A 22139-nucleotide genomic window follows, 5' to 3' on the forward strand; every position below is an offset into this window, starting at 1 on the left:
GGACCTCTAGTATAATATCACCCAGAAATAGCAATGGGCATCCTTATATTATTTCTGATCTTACCTGTAAAAAACCTGTAATATCTCTCTATTAATGTGTGTCTATTTATGTATATTAAGAAAACCTTTATATCTAAGTAAAATCCCATTTTTCCCCAGCTATGATGTTTTTTAAATCATAAGTGGATATTGAAATTTTACTGCACTTATTCTAAATATATTGAGATAATATGAACCATTTCCTTTAATCCGTTACTGTAGTTAAACCACATAAATCAATTTTATTATTTTTATTATGAAATATAACATTATCATTTAACAAATAATTACAAAGCAAAATTTCTTGTAACCATCATTCAGGGCAAAAAATAAAACATTACTAGCACTCCAGAAGCTCCTGTGCCCTCTACTTGTTAGACAGTAAATATTCAGTTTATGTTTTCTTAAGAGGATACCCTAGGAAATATAATGTACATGTTTAAATTACCAAAAAAGTGTATAACTTTACCCTTCTGGGTAACAGAAGTCCACTGAATGGACTTTAACATCACTTGCCCTATACTTACATAATTGTTGTGGGTTTTTTCTTTGTTTGTTTGGTTTTTACTACACTGGCATTCATTACACTTAAGTATGCAGGCTTCTTTCTTTTTACAGAGAATTGATACATTTCCCTTGCTGTTCACTTCTCACATTGTAGGCCTTCCCTCTGCGTAAGGTGTATCATTTAGAATCTCCTTTAATGAGGATCTGACTGGTGCTGATCTCAGTTTTCATCTAAAGTGTCAATTTGCAGTCATTTTTGAAAGATATTTTTGTTGTGCATGGAATTCTAAGCAGGCAGTTGTGTCACCACATTCATGATCACTTTCTACTGTGTTCTGGATCCCACTGACATTGAGAAGTTAGCTATTGTTCCTCTGAGAAGCTGAACGTGTTTTACCATTTTTTTTTTAGTGAAACAAAAATATAATCAACATAGGCACAACCATATTGCACTCTGACACATGTAAGAGGTAAATATGAATTTTATATGGCAGAATGTTTCACCCACTATCACAAATTTCCATAATTCTGATAAATATCTTTAAAAATTTTCCCAAAATTCTAAGCACAATTATAAATTGAAGGTTTCCTCTAAACATGCATAACTATCTTATTATCCAGTTTTGTGTGCAGAAGAGACAGAAGAGTTCAGATTTGATGCAGATGTTGATGTTATACATGGAATTTCCTCCTCTGCACCTCTAAGCTACCAGCGCCCCCAATACAGCTCCAGCAGACAAGTCAAACATGGAGACATAAAGTGGTATTTGTGATAACATCAGTATAATGTCTGATTTATGCACATAAAGCCTGAAAGTATATTAGTATTAAAAAGCAAGAAAACAGAATTTGGAATTAGTCCAATCCAAAAGAGACATCTTCAAACCTAAAAGGGATAAAAAGGAATATTAGCAAATACATTTATTTTATTTGGATTACACATAGCACCACCAAACTTATCTAACTTGTGCTGTATAAATCACTGTTGGTAAAAGAAGTAGCTGCAGACAATTTGCCATATCCATTAAAAAGACCATCTCCAAATATTTATCCCACTGGCTCATCCCATTGGTTCTCCCACAACCTTAGAGGAAAGAACGCTGGTATTAAGGTTCAGATCCTGGCGCTACGACTTAGAGTAACTGTGTGACTCTGAGCAGGTCACTCAAACTCTCTGATGCTTCCTCAAATTAATTCACAGGCTAGAATGTAAAAGGAAATTTGAGTAGATTTTCAGTGCCAATGAACCCTGTGGAGTAGAAGTTCCCAGAAAAGCTGGATTATCTGTCTCCGGGCTCCAACTGAAGATGCAGAGAAGCCCAGTTCCTCCCTGATTCATGCTGCTACAGCTCCTTGCAAGCTACATCTGTCATAGTATGTTTACACTGAGTTACAACAATCAGCTTCCATTTCCCTCCTCTATTGGACTGTGAGCTATAGAGGCAAATACAGTGCCCACACGCAAAGGAACGGTATGTCTGCAGAGCCATGTCACTCCTCTCTTCTGGCTGAATAATAAAGCAACTGCCACGCAGAGGAAGGGACCGTTCACTTTTGAAGGCCCAGAGATGCCCAATGTGGAAATAGCAGAAAAAAGAGCAAACTCTTGCAGGTGCCATGGGTAACCGCCGCCTCCGTCCTGTCACGCCACACCTGCAGCTCCTCTGTCCTCCCTTTGAGGGTCAGAGCCACACACCTTCCTCATGCCACTCCACAGAAGGAATGTGACCCCATGAGACTCTTCTTTGCCTGCTGAATTGCTACCCTCATTAATGTCCTCCAGACAATGAGGGTGGTCATATTACAGCTGTCAGTATCAGTCCCCAGGACAGTGAAATTAAAGAGGATTTTCTTAGGGCTAGAAACCCACCTCCATGCTGCTGCTTACTGGTCTCGATCTATAAAAAAGAAAAGGGAGAAAGAAGAAGAAAATCAGTAAGTTCTACCTTTAAATAAGGCAAGCAGAAGAGCCCTCTGTCCCTGCCCATGAATGCCTTGTTAAGAACAACCCGGTAGGGCCTAACCTTGCCTGCTAGCCTCAGATCTTCCCCCAGCCAGAGAGTTCCAGAGGAGTCCAGGATTGGACAGTGCTACCCTAACAAAGGCCTGTGCCTCCCTGAGACTCTCCTTGGTGCTAAGTATCCCTGAGGCTGTCAGGAAAGCCCAAGGAAGCCACAAGGGAAGAACAGTTCGGAGGGTGTGTGCATTTGTGCAAGTGCTGCTTCTGCTCCCTGCTCTTGCTGCAGGGAAAGCACTGTCTCAAGGACCATGCTGTGCAGAGGTCTCTCAGAAGGTGCCACCAATCAGAGCTTTACTAACATTCCCTGATCCTCCTAGGATGCAGATATTTTTATATCAAAGCAGCTTTATGCTGTGGCTCTAATTCAGATACAACTGTCAGCAGTCAAGAAAAGCACTTGAACACTTACCCCACTTAACTATCTTGGGTTCCTGGAGAGTCACATGATTCACGCGGCAGCTGTACTCATCTCTTGCGTTGGGCGTGAAGTTAGTGTGCACCAGGAGATAGAAAGACCAGTCCTTGCTGAAAGACAGGTCAGACTGCTCCGCTTTCATCTTCTGCCCGTTCTTCAGCAAATCAATTTCAATCTGTGGTGGGTGGAACCCGGACACATAGCAGTTCAAGAAATTTGGCTTCTCATTCTCCGCCGGGTGACGGGAGTAAACCTGAATCTTGGGAGTACCTGAGGAGTGTCAGGGAAAGAGAGATGAAACTGCAGAGTACTTCACTTGGGGCTGCCTTGCTCTAAAGCCAGATCAGGCACCAAGCATTTAAAGCTGATCATCTATTTCTCCCAGTTCCATTTCAAATTGGGCCCAGTGAGCTTCCACTTTTCCAAAAGGCAGCCTCGATTTTGAGGGATAAACCATGACTTAGTATCTTGCCCACATAATTTCCCTACACATGCCTTTGGGCTTTTCCTGGCAGATGTCTAGTGGGATCTTTTTCTGTCACTGGACATTGTGCTGAATCTTTAAGAAGCTTTCTCCGGAGGCTCTCAAGAACTTTTCATGGCTTCTCAGCCCCCACAGAATTCTTTATCACACATGAGTTTACATGATTTGGCTCCACTCTACTTATCAGGCTGCATTTCTCACTTCACACAGCTTCCATAATAACCATATCAAACAACTCACATTATTGTACCCCGTTCCAGCCCCATCCATTTTTTTTTATGTTTACGCCTTTCTATTTTTGGCTCCTGCCTAGATCCACACCCATCAGACTTCTCAATATGTATTAAGTACCTCGTGCAGTGCCTGGCACACAGCATTTCTCTGCAAGTGTACGGTACTATTATTATTACCTCCTTGTTCAGAGACCTGAGAGTCAATTCAAAGTACATTCCTACAAAACACAGCCTCTTTATCCTGTCCCAAGTTTATACACCAAACCCCTATCCGATTGTGTACCTCATTTCATGAGCTCAAAAACAAAGACACAAAACTGAAAAGTCTACAGAAGATGGCAAATACCTTAAATGAAGTAGTTGGGCTGGGTAAGATAAGAGGGAAGAGTGAGGACTGTGGCAAATGGGAGACAACTTACTCTGCATTAGGACCAAGGGGAGTAGTGCATGTGAGAATGGGATTCCTATTTCTAATTAGCGCTCTCACATGATTGCCATAGTCTGCCAGGTTGGGAGTACACATAATGCTACAGAACAGTGGCTTCCAAAGTGGGATGCATGACTAGACCATCCTCAGGGATGTGGAAAGAAAATGTTATAAGCTGTATTTCTTTATTTTTCTTCCAAAGTGAAGATAAGTGTTACTGCTACTAAATATACATACTGAGTTGTGTATAATCCACCTTTAAATAGAAACACCTTCAAGGTACATGGTTATAAAGGGCAGCTCCTCCTCCATGTCTAGGAGGTGGTGGGGTTAGGAGGAGTACCAGGCCACTCTGACCATACATATCTGTCTAGAAACATCCTATCATCAGAGGTAAGTCACCAGTCCCACCAAGAACTGGACTGAGAATCCCAATGAACCCTACTTTTTAAAAATAAGTTTAAAGTGAAGATATATAGAAAGCTCTTTGCATTTTCACTTCTGATAATTCAAACATAAATGCCCCAGGAGTTAAAGCACAGGTCCATTCAGCCTGAAATTCTCTTTGAGGGAGCCAGGTGAGTTTTTGCAAGAATATCACAGTAATCTCTTCCAAGAGCAAAAGGAGCATTAGATATGCCTGGGTTTGAATCTGGCCGCAGCCAGGTACTGGTTCTGTGACTAAGGGAGTTATTTGAGTTTCTGTAACTTAACTGAAAAATTAATTTATGCCTGCCCAGAGTGAAATAAAACTCACACAGGGAAAAGAGGAGAAAACAGACCCTCAAAGGCAATCCGCAATTCTTGTATGTCTCCCAGACATGGCCTTGTGTATCTTCCTATCTTCTAGGCGTGTATTACTTCGGAAATTTTCAAAATAAGATAGTTTTCAATGCTAGCTTGTTATTTTTTGAAAAACTTTCATAGTCACCATCAAATACCAGTAATAGTGATGCTACATTATGCTTTATTTTGTAAATAAATTTTAAATTAAATTCCGTTTTTTCTATGTTCAAACCTGCTTCACAGAGGCTTTGTGAGAGAAAAATCTGAGGGTGCCATATATTGCGGGGGTATTTAGAACGTGCTCAAGATCCACAGTGTCCCCGACAGACTGCGTGGGTAAGCATGTTAATTACTCATCTCTAGTTTTACAACCTTTCTCTTATTCAGAACTGAAACTAGAGACTCAGTTCATCTTGGAAAGAACCAGGCAAGGAGCCAAAGAGGAAGGCCTCTGTGAAGAAAAGGCAACAGGGGCCCATGACCACCCAGCTTGCTCCCAAGAATCTCACCCCAGAAGGTAGGGACGCGGTTCTGAAAAACGCACAGATTACAAAGGGCGCACACCTCCTCCAAACTCTGGTCGGGCTCCATTGTCTGCCTTTTACTCCCTGTGTGATTATGTTCCTTCAACTTTTCGTGCCTCAGTTTCCTCATCTGTGACATGCTATTAATAAGGCATCGTGTTTACAATCTAGACGCATTTCACAGTTAAATGGCATATAGCGCAGAGCGTCCCCCGCACACAGTGAGCTGTCAATAACGAGTAGTTCTTATGATAATTATTAAATGCGACATGTAATGGGAACAAGAGAATTAACGATGTGAAGCACTTTGTAGACACCTCAAGGCATTCCACAAATTTCCCGTGGGGATTCGTCGCCGTGGTTTGGGCCCCTGTTTGGGGAAAGCACCGAGGGCAGGCGAACCTGGCGTAAGCCTGGGTAAGCTCGAGGCCCTCAGGCTCCTAACTAGGCGGAGTTGCTCGGGACTAACTTACCCCGACAGTGCCTCCCCCAAAGCCCAGGTGTTGTCTCCACGCATTCACAGCCCCCAAACCCTCGCCTTTGGGGCCCGCCTACAAGCCCTCGGCTCCAGCTGTGCCCGGAGCCAAAGGTCCCGCGAAGGAGCGGAAGAGAACCCCTCCCCCACCTCGGTTGCTCTGAAGCGTGTCAACACCCGGAAACTGTCTGGACCCACCCGGCTCGAGCCTCCCAGAGATTTCAACCCCCAGCCCCCGTCCCAGAGCAGCTGGCCTCCTGGCCTCTCACCCCGTCCCCACTCCTCGGCCAGCCAACCGCTTCCCCATCCCAAGACAAGCCCGGGGGTAGTGCACCAAGCCGGGAAGGAAACCTCGGGGAGCGGAACCGAGGTGTACAGTTAGTGCCAATAGTGCCAAATGGGTTGGGCGGGACCCGATGGGCTGGAGGGAAAGGGAGGAGGGGAAACTCACGCTGGATGGCGTCCAGGCTGGACAGCGAGAGCAGTCCGAGCAGGACCAAGAGCACCAGGCGAGCCATCGCTACAGTAGCAGCGCGGGCGGCGGAGTGAGCGCAGGGCTCCACGCTCGCATTTATATTGCGCGTTCTCGCCGCCAATCAGAACCCTGCCCGCGCAGCCGTCACCCGTCTCCTAGCGAGCGATGCCAGAGCAGGTTAGAAAAGGGACTTCCCCGTTTTCAGTTTCGTTTTCTGATTAGTCTTGTGATCTTTATGAAGGCATGGGTTGGACCGGGCAATTCGCTGTCTGTACATCGGCCCCCACCCCATCTCGGTTGCGCGCCCAAGCTCGGGGCACGGGCCGCCCATCGTAGAACCTCAGTCTGGACGCACCCTTGCTTTTCCAGGCAGCACCAGAAATGCGAAGGAACTTGCTGACCATGTCCCAGCTAGTTAGGAGCCTGCGATTTTCATTCAGTTACAACCCAAGAATAGGCGGTGGTTTCTGGATTCTCAAGAAAAATAGTGCAGGAAACTCGAGGACTCCTGAGGACGGCTCAGAGAACCGTCCAAGGTGAAGGAGGACTTTCTTTCTGAATCCCTTCAGGGAAAAGTTCCTTTTTGGAAAGCCCTGTGTCAAGAAAGTCTGCCCTGTATTTTACCGCTGTTGTTTAGGTAGTTTTCACTGTTTTGTTGATTTGTGGGGAAACGACCGCTGAGTATGAAAGCAGTAACTGCTTAGAGCATTAGAGATCATACCCGTTGAGGGACATCATTCCCTGCGAGTTACCGCCCTAGAATGGTGGTGGGCACGGTATTCGGTAAACTGAATTAATGATTGAATGAACAAGTAAGTGAATAGGTGAATAAATTTTTGGATGTAGTAATTACCCTGTTAATTTTTTAATATAGGAAAATAAAGGCTTAGTAGTAGGTTTCAAACTGGCTTGATTCCATTGTCGTTCATGCTTCAGACACTTGGGGGAAAAGGCTCGGCAATTTCAGTGAAAATTTGGGTTGCATATGCCACGGGCTCAGCCAAAGATGTTCAATCTACAGACTCTAAGACTATCAGTGTTAGAGAGACTCGTTAAGAAAACCTATACTCCGGAGATAACATAAAAAGTTGCTGCCATCCAGGAATCTTTTCTGAGTGAAACTGAAGAAGAGGAAGCGGACCACGGGGGCGAGAAAGGCAGAGATCATGGAAATCACCCTGGTTTGCAGTTAGGGAGTTGGGTTGTGCTTCCCCCAAAGATCACAACAAATGTCATCTGGATTTCTTTTACATATTTTTTTAGACCTTTTAATAATCCCTGTTGTGGAGTCTGCATCTAAACTAGAGAAAGTAGAACACTCTGAACAGGCTTAATGAAAGGAGATAAAGCACAGAAAGAGCCTCAGGAAGTCCCCAGCACATAGTGAGTGATCTGTAATGTTTAACAAGTGTGCGTGTTAAACATTGATGCTGATTGATGTTATTTACCTAGTTTTGCTACCAGCTCTACCTATAACTCTCTTGAAAATGTAAGAATAATTGTTAGGCATAAAACAGAGCTTGTATAAGTAACGATACACCTGCCCCCACCATTGTTATTTGTTTGTTGTTAGCAAGAATGGGGAGCCTTTACTACACCTGGTCCTCAAGAGACAGGAGGAGAGAGCAGATGCCAGGTCTCAGAGAGAAGGGCAATGGTTAGGAGAGGGCTGCTACACTGGAGCTCAGAGGACTCAGATGCTGAAGTTATCTGCCAGCCAGGCAGCCTCCTTTGTGTCCAGGTGCTGGTACCACTCCATCCTCTTGCTCTTGCCCTAAAGTGGTTACAACCAACTATTAACAGTCTAAGGGGGGTGTACTATTCCTTATGATCATACTGCATTCTTTTTATACATTTATAGATATCTTTTCATTAAAATTCTATCTTAATAAATTTAATTTTAGTAAAATTCTCCAATTTGAGTGTACTATTTCCTGCAGAAACCCTCACTCATGTATGTTGTTTTAAAAAGACTAATAAAATAGGTAAACTCTGGAAAGAAGGGGGAAAGGGGATAATATATAAATAAGGTTAGAAATAAAAAGAGGGGACAAAGTATAGATACAGCATGGATTTGAAAAATAGTCTTACACTATAATGATTTTATGCCAATAAATTTGAAAACTTATATGAAATGGACAAATTCCTGAAAGATACATAGAACAGCTTCAAGAAGAAATTGAAAACCAGAACAGATCTGCAACCATCAAAAGAAACTGAAGTAAAGGATTAAAAATCTCCCCATGAAAGTGAATCAGTCCTTAGGTGTTTTATTCAGCAAATGTAAACATTTCTGGTGTATCTTTTATCTGATTCAACAATCCAGATAAGCTGCCTGTACTACTTATTCTATTATGGGAAATTCTAAGAAGCCCTGGGTGACATTGCCTCATTCACTGCTGTGCCCCAAGACTAGAACAGGTTTGGCTTAAATTTAGCATGAACTATGGCAGAAAGCTAGAAAATCTAAAGGATCAGTAGACATATAAGACTTCAGGCAAAGGTAGGGGAACAAACATCTCTAGGTCCCAAGTGAAACTGCAAACAGCCAAGTGAGGGCTGTGATCTTGCAGACTGAGCCCTAGTCCACCCGCTCTGGTACTGATTGGTATAGCAGGTCTCATCAGAATGAAGATCTGTACGCAGCAAGTGGCCTAATGAACATAACAGCCTAGTGAACCATCCCTGGAACACTGAAAGTCATCATTTGGCCCTTTGATAATAATACCAGGGTAAATTATTAGGAAGTTTTTGAGAGAAACAGCTGAATGGCATTACCAAAAAGGCCTGAACCCAATTCAGATATTTGAAAAGAGTCCCAGTAACTTTCAAGCTACTTAAAATTTTTCCCTCACCCCTGTAGTTCTGACCTACAGCAAAACTTTTGAAAAGAATTTTTTTCTTGAGAGGCACCAAGAATCAAGGCCATACAACCATGATGATGGGGCCCTAACTAGCATTTTTGATGTAAAAACATTAGCTTCATTTTTAGTTTTATTCAGGAGTCCTACAAAGTCACATGTGGTTCAGCTGAACACAGGATGTGGGCACAGAACCCAGAATCGCTCAGGGGCTTGATGAGGCTCACATGGGTCTTAGCTGTTGCTACCAGCAGTCCTGAAGTCCTGTTTTTTGTGGGGTTTTTTTTCCTTTTCTTTTTACTCCTGAGCATCAGAACCAGTTTTCCATTACAGCATCCAAGAAGAGATGGGATTATCTGTGTAACTCATGCAAAAGTGTTTTTACCTTGAAGGTCTGGCTTCTACATTCACAGGGGTCCCTCGTCAGTAGGAATGGGTAGCAGACTTATGCTCACAGGACCAAGTGAAGGTCAAGCATCACCAGGTGGACCTTAGATCTGGCCTGAAGTGCTGAGAACTCGGCTGCTAGGTAATCGACACAGGACCCACCCAGGGATTTCCTATCAATGTCATGGAGCAAAATTTAAGTTCCTATTAAGTGTATGAGGAAACAGGGATCCTCTTTTTAAATATCTACTCCCAAATATCGATCCCATTAAACTGTATTCACAACCATGAATGGTTAAAAATGCTATTTATTTCTTTTGCCCTTTCAAAGGTTTTCTTTACCATAAGATGACATTCTTACATTTCTATGAAGATGCAGTGGTTGGGGATGCTGGCTCTTTAACAGGGGAGCAGGGGAGGGGTTGGGACTCTTAAAGCCAGGGGCAACGAGCCCACACTGGCCCAGGCTGCCATGACTAAGCTAAGGAGAAAGGACAGCCACAGTTCTGGGGTGGGTGTTGGAAGCAGGCAGCTGTGAGCCCCCTCACTGTACAAAGATGGATGCTGGTGGTTCTGTGTGGGAGTGTTTCCCCTCCAACTCCTAGCCTTGTCCCTCATTTCTGTCCCTCTGCAGGACAACTCCTTGGAGCTGGACTAGTGAGGTCAGAGGGTGGGGGTTTGGGGCATTCTGAGAGCCCAGCATCCTACTCCTTGAGATCTGGGCCAAAACTTCTCTGACAATCTTGCTGGGGGAGACCTTGGCTATTTTGGGTGCAGGGCCATTCTTACTGAGGACAGTGTCTCAGGGTATCTTCACTATCCTAGGTTAAGCTTCTAGAGGCTGACAGTGCTCTCTCACCAGAGGAAACAGCCATGGAGCAAGTCCACCAGCCTGCAAGGATGAAGCACCTTCAAGGTAGTATCACCAAGCGGGCTTTGATATGTGGATGATTGCCCCAGAGGGCAGAGGCTTGCTGTTCTGGTTCAGTGGATGGATGTGGGTTTGAGTGTCCAGAGTTGGGATTGAGCCCAAACTCTTCTACTTACAAGTTACATCATGCTGGACAAGGGTGACTGGGATCGCTTTTGCAGGCCCTGTATTCCTCATGTTCAGAAAGAAATTATCAATACAGCCTTCTATGTTTGCTGTGAGAGTTACATGAACATATACTTGTAAACTACCTGGCACACTAGGGTTAAATTGCCCTGAGTCGGGGCAGCTGGAACTCAGTTGATTAAAGAGGCACAGAAAAGGCTGCAGAGTGGGTGACCAGGTGGAGAAGCCTGCGGTACTAATGAGGCAATGAAAGAGGGGATGAGGAAACTGAAGATGAGTGACACCTGCCAGGTTGGGTTTGTTCTGGAGGGGGATACTTAGGGGTCCTCTGGGGTAGCAAGGCTGAGTTGAACCCATAGAACAGGAGACAATGTTCAAAGGTGGTGCTGGAGACGCCTTATGAACAGAAGTGCTACAGAGAAGCAGCCTCTCTAGAGCCCCTGTCTACTTCCTCCTCAGGCCCCCACTTAAACCAAGGCCCAGGAAGTTCCTGTGACCCCTTGGCTCTTGAGGAAGAGCTGATGTCTGCTTCCCAATTGGAGGAGGAGGAAGAAAATGGAGAGGGGGGAGAGGAGCTGGATCCAGACCTAGCCCCAGACGTGGAGGAGGAGGAGGGAAGGGAGCAGGAGGAGAATGATCTCGGGGATCCAGCTGTCCTTAGCGCTGTCCATAACACCAAGGTACCAGGGCAGGGGGTGGGTTGGGGGATGGTTGTCCTGAACGGTCTACATCTCACAGACTCCTGCTACACATCCCTCTCCTCTTCTCCACCCCTTTCTAGGTGGATTCTGGATTAGTATTTTCCATTTTAGACTTGAACCAGAATAGACTCTCTCTTTCCTTATCTCTTTGCTCCTGTCTCCCACGTGTTTCTAGTGCTGCCTTCACCTTGAATCCAGGTCCTAGCAGGGCTGTGCATCAGCCATAGATGCTGGCCCTGCTTCTGGTCATGAAAGTGAGTCATCTCTGACCCTGGGCCGCTGTGTCTCTGCAGCTCATCCCCAGTATTTATTCCCTCAGATTCCCACAACCAGTGGAGAGACACAAGGGATTTCCATGTAGAAATGGGGTTACTCAGACCCTGCTTCAGCTTGACTCCTGAGATGCCACTCTGGCTTCCCTTCCATGGAAGGAGAGGGGTCCTGACCCTGCTGACCTTGAAATTGGGGGAGGGCCAGACTGCCTCTGTCCTGGGTTTTGGAAATGGTTGGTCCTGTTGTTCCCCTTCCCCCATGAACACATGTGAATGTAGAAGATGCCACAGGGGCTTACTTGAGCCTGAGTTTTCCTCCCTCCCATTCCAGAAGGGTCTTCTTGGCTCCCCTGGATTCAAGGCCCCTGCTGTGCTGGGGATGTCACCTGCCTCCTTGCAGTTTCTGTGGCAGGTGAGTCGCTCCAGTCTCCATCCTGTGAGAATGAGGCTGGATGCTGAGAAGAAGCATGTCACCAGTCCCTTATTTTCATTATGTTCAGCATGCCCTTGACATTGTTCTGGTGATGAAGCACCCAAAGTGAGTTGTGGGTGTGGAAGAGGGGAGATGCATACCATGCAGGGAAGCTTGGGAAATGACAGAGGTGGTGCTGGGGGAACAGGCCTTCCTATGAAAAGGACAAACTAGAGCCCTACTTGCATCTTACAGAATATTTCAGCAGATGAGCTGCACTGAGCTTAGGGCAAGAAAGAACACCTGCCCTTTAATTAACTGCATGAGGGGCACATGGTCTGGGATAGAGGAATTGCATGAAATTCAGCAGGGAGAAGAGAAGGGAATTGCAGCTCTGAGAAGGGCTTCATTTGAGTCAGAAAAAGGACACAAGCATTGCCTCAGTGCTGAAGACAGGACTGTCAGAGAGTAAAGGGGGAGGAGCTGACTCACCACACCATGAGAAAAGCACAGGCCCCACCAAGTCAGGGACAGAGGAGCTGCTCCATAGGAGGCGACAGACCTGTTGGAAACAGGAACGGGGTCCACAATCTAGTGTCCTCACAACTGGCTTGAGGGACCCCCAAGATGGCGAAATGGTGAGGGAGTTTCCTGAAGGAAAAGGCAGGTGAGACCATCGAGGCAGAAAGACAGCAGCAAGAGCAGGCTTGTGCTGGTGGAGGTGCCCTTCTCTCAGACCTGAGATTCCTTTCCCAGGCCCCGGACTACCTGGCACCACTTCCTTTCCGGCCTGCCTTTCCCAGCGCCCACTCTCCAGCCCGGCACTTTGGACCTCGGCTGCCCTCCCCTGACCCATCTCTCCTCTGCAGCCCATCCACCTCCTGGCCCCTTAGGCTCAGGTACTGTTTCAGGGTGCTGGGCGCCCCAGAGTCCAGGACAGGCTGAGCTCTTCTCCACAAGTCTCAAGAGATAGTGGCTGAGGAGGCCTGGCAGCTACTCTACCAACTGCCACAGAAAAATGCTTAGAGAAGTGTGAGGTAGAGTCCAATCCCTTCTCCCTCACAGACAAGGATATGGAGGCCCAGAGACACTTTGAGTTCAGCTGGCATGGCAGAACTGAGGCTATGGCTCAGAAGTCCTGAGAGCCAGGCCAAATGGTCTTCTATTGTGTCAGATATCCTGCAGCTAAATTCCAGGGCAACATGGAGGGTCTGTGAGCCTCGCTGAGCTGGGATGGTGATGCTCATGTGGCTGAAGTTGGGGAGCCACATAAGCAGGTAGGGTCCCTAGATGTCCAGCTGAGGTTCCCAGAGGCTAAAGGGATGGAGGGTTGGGCGGGCTGAGAGCTTCCTCCCACCCAGCCCAAGTTTCTTTCTAAGTCTTCCCAGTCATCTGACCCAGCTGCACCCTCAGCACCAACGTATCCTGAAGCAGCAGCAGCAGCAGGAGCAGCTTGGTCGACCACCAAGGTAAAGCCTAGAGGAGGAGCTGTCTGAGGGGAGCCCTCTGCATGCCAGGTTCTCCCTTGTGACCAGATGCCTCCCTCAGTGCCCTGCAGAGTCAAGCCTCTCACATGAGGCGCCCCCTCTGCAGTCCCTCCCAACCTTCCCAGACATCCTGCTCCTTGGGGAGTTCACTGTGGCAGGGGTGGTAGGTCTAAAGAGACACTCTTCCTGGCTTGAAGCCCCTCAGCCACGAAGCCTTGGTCTCAGCAGCCAGACCCCTATGCTAACCTCATGACCCGAAAAGAGAAGGACTGGGTGGTAAAAGTGCAGATGGTTCAGCTGCAGAGTGAGAACCCCTGCCTGGACGACTATTACTACCAGGTGAGCCCCAGGGCTTGGCCCAGCCTCTGATCATGGGGACAAATGGGCCTGACTCTAAGGCCTTTTTCAGATTCTTCCTTCAGCTCAGAGGGCCATGCTCATTCAAGTGGGAAAGATGAGCTAAAGGGTGGGGGTCATATTTCTAAAGCTGACATTCAAACTCCTTCCCCTTATTCTCCAACACTTCAGGCAAATGGGATTATTTCCAATTCCCCAAACGCACACTTAGGTTTTGTCTCCTTCCTTTGTCAAGAACTTCCCCTATTCTGTCTGGAAATGAAGACTTTCTCATCTCTGTAGACTTTGGTGGGTCTTAGAAAAGACTTTGTGATAAGCATTCATCTAGTTATCTTTTACTTTTTTCCCATAACATTAATATCTATTGCTTTATATGAATACTGTTTTGAAAGCCCAAGCATTCAGTTTACACACAGGAAATTACACAATTATATACTGCTTCACAAAGGCAGTGAACACATTACATTCTACAAAACCTACTTTACATAAATTGAAAAATTCTAAATATCAAAAGATACTGCTGAAGAAACAGGTATAAATTTGGCAGCCAGTAATTTAGACAGGGAAGTTGCAGCTTGCATGACTTTAAATGTGTGAATTTGAAAATATTCAGTTTAGAAGTAATCATTGTGCTTTGTGTTGATCCTGAAAAATACAACACTAGCTGTCAAAAAAGCATGTTCAAAAATATTTAATTCACTTTGAAACATCATTCAAATTATGGTGGTTTCTAGGCACCTCTAAAGCTTTAGTCATTTAGCTCTGGTACATTACTTAAGTAAGATATTAATTCTTCCACTGTAGTGGTGTTTCATACCATTAACATTTGCATACTCTAGAATAATTTAGAAAGAAATATGTAATATTCAATGTTCAGAAAAGCAAGCAAAAGTAAACTGCTGGGTTCTTCTGAGATGGTTTCATGTCAGCTTTATAAGCATTCATTCTACAAAAGAGTAAGCTAATGTTTGAACACAATTTCCAAGATAAACCACATTTTCTCATAAATAATGAAGTCTTTTTCTCAGGCACCTCAGAAGTATACAAGAGAATTTTAGTTTGAACAGATCTCTTGGAATGTGTTTAACCTGGTATTTCAACAGACTTAAGATTTCCAGGGTTTCACAAGGGCCAGATTTTGTCTGAATTGGGAAAGAAAGAAACGGTCTTCTGAAAGAGGTGAGCTTAATCATTACCAATAGAAAAAGTATCCACGGTATTCACTTCTTAAAGAAACAGAAAAATAAAACATTTTCCCCCTTAGAATTATATATATTTATATGTATATATGACTTAAAGTTCCATCATGCACAGTCAAACAATAAAACCTGGAAAACAACATGAAACCCTATAATTCACATGTTAAAATGTGGACACTATGACCAAAATATGAAAACTGCTAGAGCTGTCAGAAAGACAAGACAAAAAGCGTTCTTGCATATTTATAAACTGAAAGTGATAATCTCCAAAAAAAAAAAGTTTTAAAAATTATAATTATCTTCCAGTTTAAAATTTTTAATTCTAAATTTAAAAATATATATACACAAACCACTGATTTGACCAGATCAAAAAAGTCAGCAGTAGGCAGGCCCCAGAGGAGTTGATATTCACAGTTCTTACATGTACAACTCTTTCAGGAATTATCCCATAAAGTACTTTATTTTACAATCTGCTTCTCTTGTAAAACTAAAGGTCCACTTTATTACATAAAATTTTATACAGTGTAAAACCAGAACTGTATGTAAAATACTGCATCTAAATGTTTCTAAATAGTTAGTCTTGTTCCATTGGTTCATCTGTGACTTGTGTGGCTTCTTTATTTTCCATGTATGATTCTGAGAGAATCTCTCCAGTTTTACTGGAATTGTGTGCTACTAATTCCTCTGTTTTATGGCAATCGGAACTACTACTTACAGGGCTTGTATTTTCACTGCTTTCAGAATGTAAATCTCTTTCAACTTGAGCCAGATCAGTTTCCTCCACTTGATTATTTTCCTTAGAAGTCTCTTCATTCACAGTTAAGGCATCATCAGATTCTTTTTCTTGATTTTTTTCCTTTCTGAGATCTTTTTTTAAATATTTTTTATTGATTTATAATCATTTTACAATGTTGTGTCAAATCCCAGTGTAAAGCACAATTTTTCAGTTATACATAAACATATATGGGATCATTTCTCTTGATGTCATAAAAGACTCTTCTTCATCCTCTTCATCTTCCTTTGTACAGTGATGCCTGGTACAAATACTTTCTTTGTCTTTCTCCTGAGATGAAGATGGAGCTGCAGTCTGCTCTACCATAACTGAAGAAATTTCACTGGAAGATGTTTGGCCATCTCTCTGACTTCGTCAAACCTGTGTCTTTTTACTTTGTGCCCCTCAGCTTCTAAAGCATCTTCATCTAGATGTTTATTTTTTATAGGGCTCACTGAGGAAACTTCTGATTCAAATGCTGAGGAGTCATTGTGATTTTTGTCCTTATTTGCTTTAAGTTTGACTCTTTGCTGTCTGTGCTCTGAGGCAAGTCATTAGTTGTCATGGGGACTGACAAAGAAACCTTTGGTCGATTAAGTGCCCTGGGCATTCCAGGTCCCTTTAGATTGGACCTCTCAGTGTAACTTGGTGAATTTCCAGGAAACATAGCATCATTAATTCAACTTAAACTATTGGAATCGTTCTTCTCTGAAGAAGGATAAACACAGCTGACAACCATCACAGTCTTTTCTACTCCTCTGAGAAATTTGTTCCTGTATAATTTCTCCTTGGATCTGTTAGCAATTCACATGGTCACTGAATAGTAAAAGGTATACCATTAAATTCAATGATAATTTTCAGTGTTCTTTCCTTCATTTCATCAGAGGGATATCTTTTACTTTTTAAAATCTGAAACACAGGGAACTTTTAAATAGTGGGTCAACTTGGTGAATCGAGCAAATGCTGGCAGTGACTCTGAACTCCGTTCTGCCTGCTTCCTATTTGCCCTTTGTTCACCGGTTTTGGGTTGTCTGAGTTGTTTTACTTTCTCTTTCCTCCATGAGCCCCATACCAAGGTTCCCAACTTTATCTCCTTCCTATTGATATTAGTTTCCTTCATTTCTTTGCATGAATCTTTAAGAATCCTCTTCCTTATACCATGATCACCTGATTCGATTATTTTATACTCCTGTATTTTCAGCATTGCTCCTAAATGAAGGAGCTTTATTCAGATCAGTCTTTGACTGTCAGTCAGTGGCTTTATTTCACTTTGGGATTTCAATTTTCTTTAAGAAGATATTAGAGCCGCTGCACAAAATCCCACAAGTGTAGAACTGGCCTAGAGGCCCACTGACATAGTTCCATCTCTGTACCTCAAACTACTGATGGTCCTTGTGCCATCAGCTAACTGATTGTGGCGAGCACAGGTAGGATCACCAAATTAAAACAGGGAGGGGGGAGAGTAAGGCTGTGCATTGTGTACCTTGGAATAAGGAATGCAGGAAGGTGGCAGACACTGGGACAGGTTTGCTTCCTGGCTGTCTGCTTTGCTCTCTGCCTTTCTATTAGATCTGGAGGTGGTACTATCTTTTCAAGTCCATAGTATGGAGCCCCCAAGACAGGTGGCATGAGGCCCAGCATGCTTAAGATGCTTCAGAATGGCTGCTAGAAGTGCCTAAGGTGCCAGGAGCATTTTTGGAACGAATGCTGTAGGAAAGGAGTATTAAGAGGTTGCACTGGAGAAATTTAACTCCAAGCTCAGTAGATGAGTATAGCTATGTCTGTTCCCTGGACTCCCAGGAATATTATCAGAAATTAGAGAAGAAACAGGCAGATGAAGAGATACGCGGACGAAGGAACAGGGTTGAGTCCCTCAAGCTGGTCACACCTTACATTCAGAAGGCAGAGGCTTATGAGTCAGGTAGGACTGCGGCTGACCTGCTGGGTTGGGCTAGACATCTGGGTGGACAGAGGTGGAAGAGGGAGGGTCATGTGCCTCTCCTGACTTCTTTTGTGCAGTGGTTCGAATTGAGGGTTCCCTGGGCCAGGTAGCTGTATCGACGTGTTTTAGCCCTCGCCGAGCTATTGATGCTGTGCCCCATGGAACTCAAGAGCAGGTAGGAGCATTACCTTCCTAGAGTCTTTTTCTCTCCCTTGTTTTGGAGAAAGGTCTGGAGCACTCGTATTTGAGTTCAGATTGTGACCTGAGAATGAGGAAGAAGGGTGGTCAGACTTTGTGTTCCAGCCTTTCCAGCTCACTTTCTAGGTGGCCTAGGCCTGGGCTATGGCTGTGGAGATGTGGCTGACAGCCAGGGACTCTTTCTTCCAGGAGACAGGAGCTGCAAGCAGTCAGAGGCTTCAGGTACTGGACCGGATTGAGAAGGTGAGGTATCGGCGACTTAGAGATGAGTTCCTTACCTCCCTTGAGAATAGACAATGCTTTCATTGACCCCTTGCTTCTCTCTCCCCACCCTCATGTTCCCAGATGTTTCTTCAGTTACTAGAGATAGAAGAGGGCCAGAAGGATGGGCCCCTACAGCCCTGCGACTCTGAGCAGCACAGCAACCAGGTGGAGAAGCTCTTCCAGGCCTTAAAGACCCACGAGCAGAATACTCAGGAGTGAGTGTGGGAGGGTCACACCACGACCCAGGAAAGGAGGGCTCAGCAAAGACCTTGGCTTTGCTTCTGCCTCTCCTTTCTTGCATGTAGCCCTGTCCTCTCTGCAGAGCCCTGCAGTGCTCTCCTGTCTCACCTGTAGGGAGGCAGCAGATGGCTTCCTGCAGGTGCTCTCCGTGAGGAAGGGGAAAGCCCTAGTGGCCCGGCTGCTCCCCTTCCTGCCCCAGGATCGGGCTGTCAGCCTCCTTCTGACCATCACCCACCACCTGCCCCTCCTGGTCCGGAGGGATGTGGCTGATCAGGTACTGTGGCAGTGAGTGGAGAAGAGGATGGGTTAGGAATGTTTCATCCTCCTTTACTCCCCACCCCTAGAGATGCCAGAGAAGGTGCTGGGCAGTGAGGGGTGCCCACCCTGCCACCCTCAGGTGAGGGGGGTTAGAGAACAAAGTACTAAGGGAACAGCTGATCATCTTCAGGCACAATAAACCAAGGCAAACCCACAAGCACAGATGTGAGTGTGCTCTGGAGGTTTGCAAAGATAAGACCCTGAGAAGTATTGAGCCCCATAGCTACTTGGCTTAGGAAAGACCTCCTAGAACAAGTATCAAAGGACCAGGGTTAGAGATGATAGACTCCATCCAGTGGTGACAGGCCTGGTGGGTAACCTGACCAGGAAGGGGCCAGAGGCAGGTCAGCAAGGAAGGAGGATGAAGGTGAAGTTGTCCAGGAGCCTGAGAGGTGCTTACTGACCTCCTTGCAGGCCCTACAAATGTTATTCAAACCTCTGGGCAAATGTATCAGTCACCTGACCTTCCATGAGCTCCTCCAAGGGCTTCAGGGACTCGTCCTGTTACCACCTGGCTTCTCGGAGCGGCCAGTCACTGTGGTGCTTCAGAATCAGGTAACACAACTGGGAGGCTCTTCTCTTTCCACAGCTGGCCTCCAGGTGCTTTCACTGGCAAGAACATGTCAAGGAGTGTTCTCTCTCCTTCCTGCACTGCTTCTCTAGTGAGCACCAGGACTACCTGGAGAGCCTGTTGAACACCAGTACCATGCCCCCACCCCTAGAGGGGCTCACTCAGTGGACCAGGGTGGGCCCCCTGCTCTGCTCTTCACATAAGCTCCCTGATGATGGTGCTGGTGTCACCTCTAGAGCAGAAATCATCAATTTTTTGATAGTGAATCCCTTTCATTAAAAAAAAAGCAACCACAACACCTATGTGTTTATCTGTAAATCATGTACATGGAACACTATACTGATATATGAGGTACATAATAAATACAAGACTCTACTCTAGATGTGAAAAGTTTGCTGTCTTCTCATATCCCAGTGGACTGTTTTGTTATGCCTTGTGAAGATTTTGCCTAAAGCAATGCCTCCTAAGTGGGGTCCATAGACTTCCCACATCAGATTCCTGGATACATTAGTGATCTAGTCTGTGAGTCCCGGGGGTAGAGTCCTGTGCATTTAATCCACTCTGAGAGGAATGTTTTGGAATGTTCAGAGCATTAATTTCTTGGAAAGGGTTGAGAGTTTCTGGGCCAGCCCTTGTAAACCTTGATGATTTTATGAGTGTTGGACTCTGTAACCTGTGAACTTGCCCTTTTAGTTGGGGAATAGCAGAGCCAGGGAAGCGGTGAATGCCTAGGATGAACTCATTTTACTCAGACAATTTATCACTTGCAGTTTGGAATATCTTTGCTCTATGCCCTGCTGAGTCATGGAGAGCAGCTGGTATCCCTGGATTCTTCCCTAGAGGAACACAACCGTGACCGTACAGCTTGGTAAGATCATAAAGGCCTTGTAAATACTATTTGAGTTTTCCTGTGGTGTGTAGGCTGAGCCAGATGAGTGTTTCCTGAGTTGTGTATTCAAGCATTGGACAGAGAAGGGATGACTAGCAGAGTTGTAGATGTTCTGCCTTTTTATTTCTATAGTGCTCTGGAATGTTGTCCCCACTCTGGGAGGCAGTGTAAGGTAGTAGTTAAGGGGCAAGCTTCAGAGTCCAAGACCTAGGTGTGAATTCTGCCTCTGTCACTTACCAGCAACATAATTTGGGGCATATGAAATCATTTTCCTTAGCCTGTATCCTCATGTGTAAACTAGGGATCTAAGGAAGATGGTACCAACCAATTAGCAGTCTTCAGATTAAACGAAATGGAAGATGTGACTAAACATTGCCTGGCACACCAAATATGGAGATGTTCACTCTTAAATGCTACATGCACAGAGGGTGACAGTGGTGGGTAGCATGATAATGATAAACCTGTGGATTGAGTCTCTTTGCTGCATAAATACAAAGACTCTGATGTATTTCTTCTTCTCTGCCTTCCAGGACAGACATGGTCATTCTCACTGCCTGGGAGATAGCCCAAATGCCCACAGCATCTCTGGCAGAACCCCTAGCCTTCCCCAGCAACCTTCTTCCCCTGTTCTGTCACCACGTGGACAAACAATTGGTTCAGCAGCTTGAGGCTAGGAGGGAGTAAGTGATTGAGAAAACAAAGTTATAGCTCCCTGTTTAAGCCCAAATGAGGTTCTGTCTCTTAAATCTCTACTACTTTAAAACCAGTAAGAATATGGAGTATAACTTGTTTTCCGGAGTATTTCTAGACACTGGCATGTACTGAGTAACCAGTCTGCTCCAATTTAGGGCCCTCTGTCCTGTGTCTGCAGCCAAACCTTTCTGTTTATTTCCAGGTGATTTGGTCATTTATCACACTACGTTATTTGAGGGAAAGAATTAATTTTAGAAGTTGGACTGTTCATTCAAAAAATATTTGAGGGAAAACTCTTCCAGGATGTAAACACACAAACATCATCTAGGTCATCTGTCTTCAAAATCTACCATCTGCTGGGAAGAAACATAATAATCACACCACATTTTAGAAAAGGGAGTTGTTTGGATTTAACATCTCTTCTCTTTGTAAGCTTGCCTTGATCTACTGATCCAATTGTACTGGAACCCATATTTATGGGAAGAGTTTAATGATGAGACACTAGCTGTGTATGGGCTCTGCCCACAAGGGTCCAGAGAGTCTGAAGACCGTTCTTGGTATATTGGAGGACTCTTCCCAATATATTTTCTTACACTTTCTTCCAGCATCTAAACTATGTGCCTAAAAAGGCATGGCAAAATGTGGTATAATTAAAAAGATAATAGAATGATGTGTTGCAGCTTTTTTGTAAGTTAGGGGGTATAATGAAAGCCTTTTTCTTATGTGTGAAGCTACACAAGTGTCCATAATACAAGGGAGAAGGCCTTATGTCTAATGATCTTGGAATCTGTTCCAGTGTTGCCATTTTTTATAAGTATCCCTAGTTGAGCTAAGATAGTCAGATATAAATATCTCCTTTGAGATATGAAATGTTTGGTATACCTTAGCAAACAAGGCCATGGATTCATCCAAAAATACCAGAGTACCTTTTATGAACCAGCTACCATTTTTGGTGGTTGGGTAACAGTGGTGACAAAAGCCCCTGCCCTTCTGAAGCTTATATTCTGGTTGGACAGGGACTGACAAAAGACATCAAGTAGTGGTAAATACCACGGTGAAATCAAAACTAGATGAGTGACTGGAATAGAATAGAGGACTTGTCACTAGAGGTTATAATTGAGCTGGAATGAATGA

The 22139-nt window shown here is 44.7% G+C and overlaps 2 protein-coding genes and 1 pseudogene across 2 annotated transcripts; 1 reads left to right on the plus strand and 2 right to left on the minus strand.

The window, feature by feature from the left end:
• Positions 1–275: 275 nt before the first annotated feature.
• Positions 276–6512, minus strand: LOC102539482 (beta-2-microglobulin). The gene is made up of 4 exons (XM_072962524.1): positions 6362–6512; positions 2976–3251; positions 2417–2444; positions 276–1432 (listed from the first exon to the last, which is right to left on the minus strand). Exons 1-3 carry the CDS (start codon positions 6426–6428, stop codon positions 2431–2433), a joined length of 357 nt encoding a protein of 118 aa, XP_072818625.1. The 5' UTR covers positions 6429–6512; the 3' UTR covers positions 276–1432; positions 2417–2430.
• PATL2 (PAT1 homolog 2) lies at positions 3904–21672 on the plus strand. The gene is made up of 16 exons (XM_072962523.1): positions 3904–5428; positions 9660–9775; positions 10459–10549; positions 11150–11370; positions 11995–12075; positions 12832–12974; positions 13464–13544; positions 13760–13901; positions 17691–17811; positions 17910–18007; positions 18220–18273; positions 18376–18509; positions 18649–18808; positions 19267–19407; positions 20194–20291; positions 20843–21672. The coding sequence occupies exons 3-16, from the start codon at positions 10507–10509 to the stop codon at positions 20994–20996; spliced, it is 1671 nt and encodes a 556-aa protein (XP_072818624.1). The 5' UTR covers positions 3904–5428; positions 9660–9775; positions 10459–10506; the 3' UTR covers positions 20997–21672.
• LOC140697084 (serine/threonine-protein phosphatase 4 regulatory subunit 2-like) lies at positions 15693–16565 on the minus strand (annotated as a pseudogene).
• Positions 21673–22139: the final 467 nt, after the last annotated feature.

This window comes from Vicugna pacos, chromosome 6 (assembly GCF_048564905.1).
Source record: "Vicugna pacos chromosome 6, VicPac4, whole genome shotgun sequence".
Taxonomy (NCBI): Eukaryota; Metazoa; Chordata; class Mammalia; order Artiodactyla; family Camelidae; genus Vicugna; species Vicugna pacos.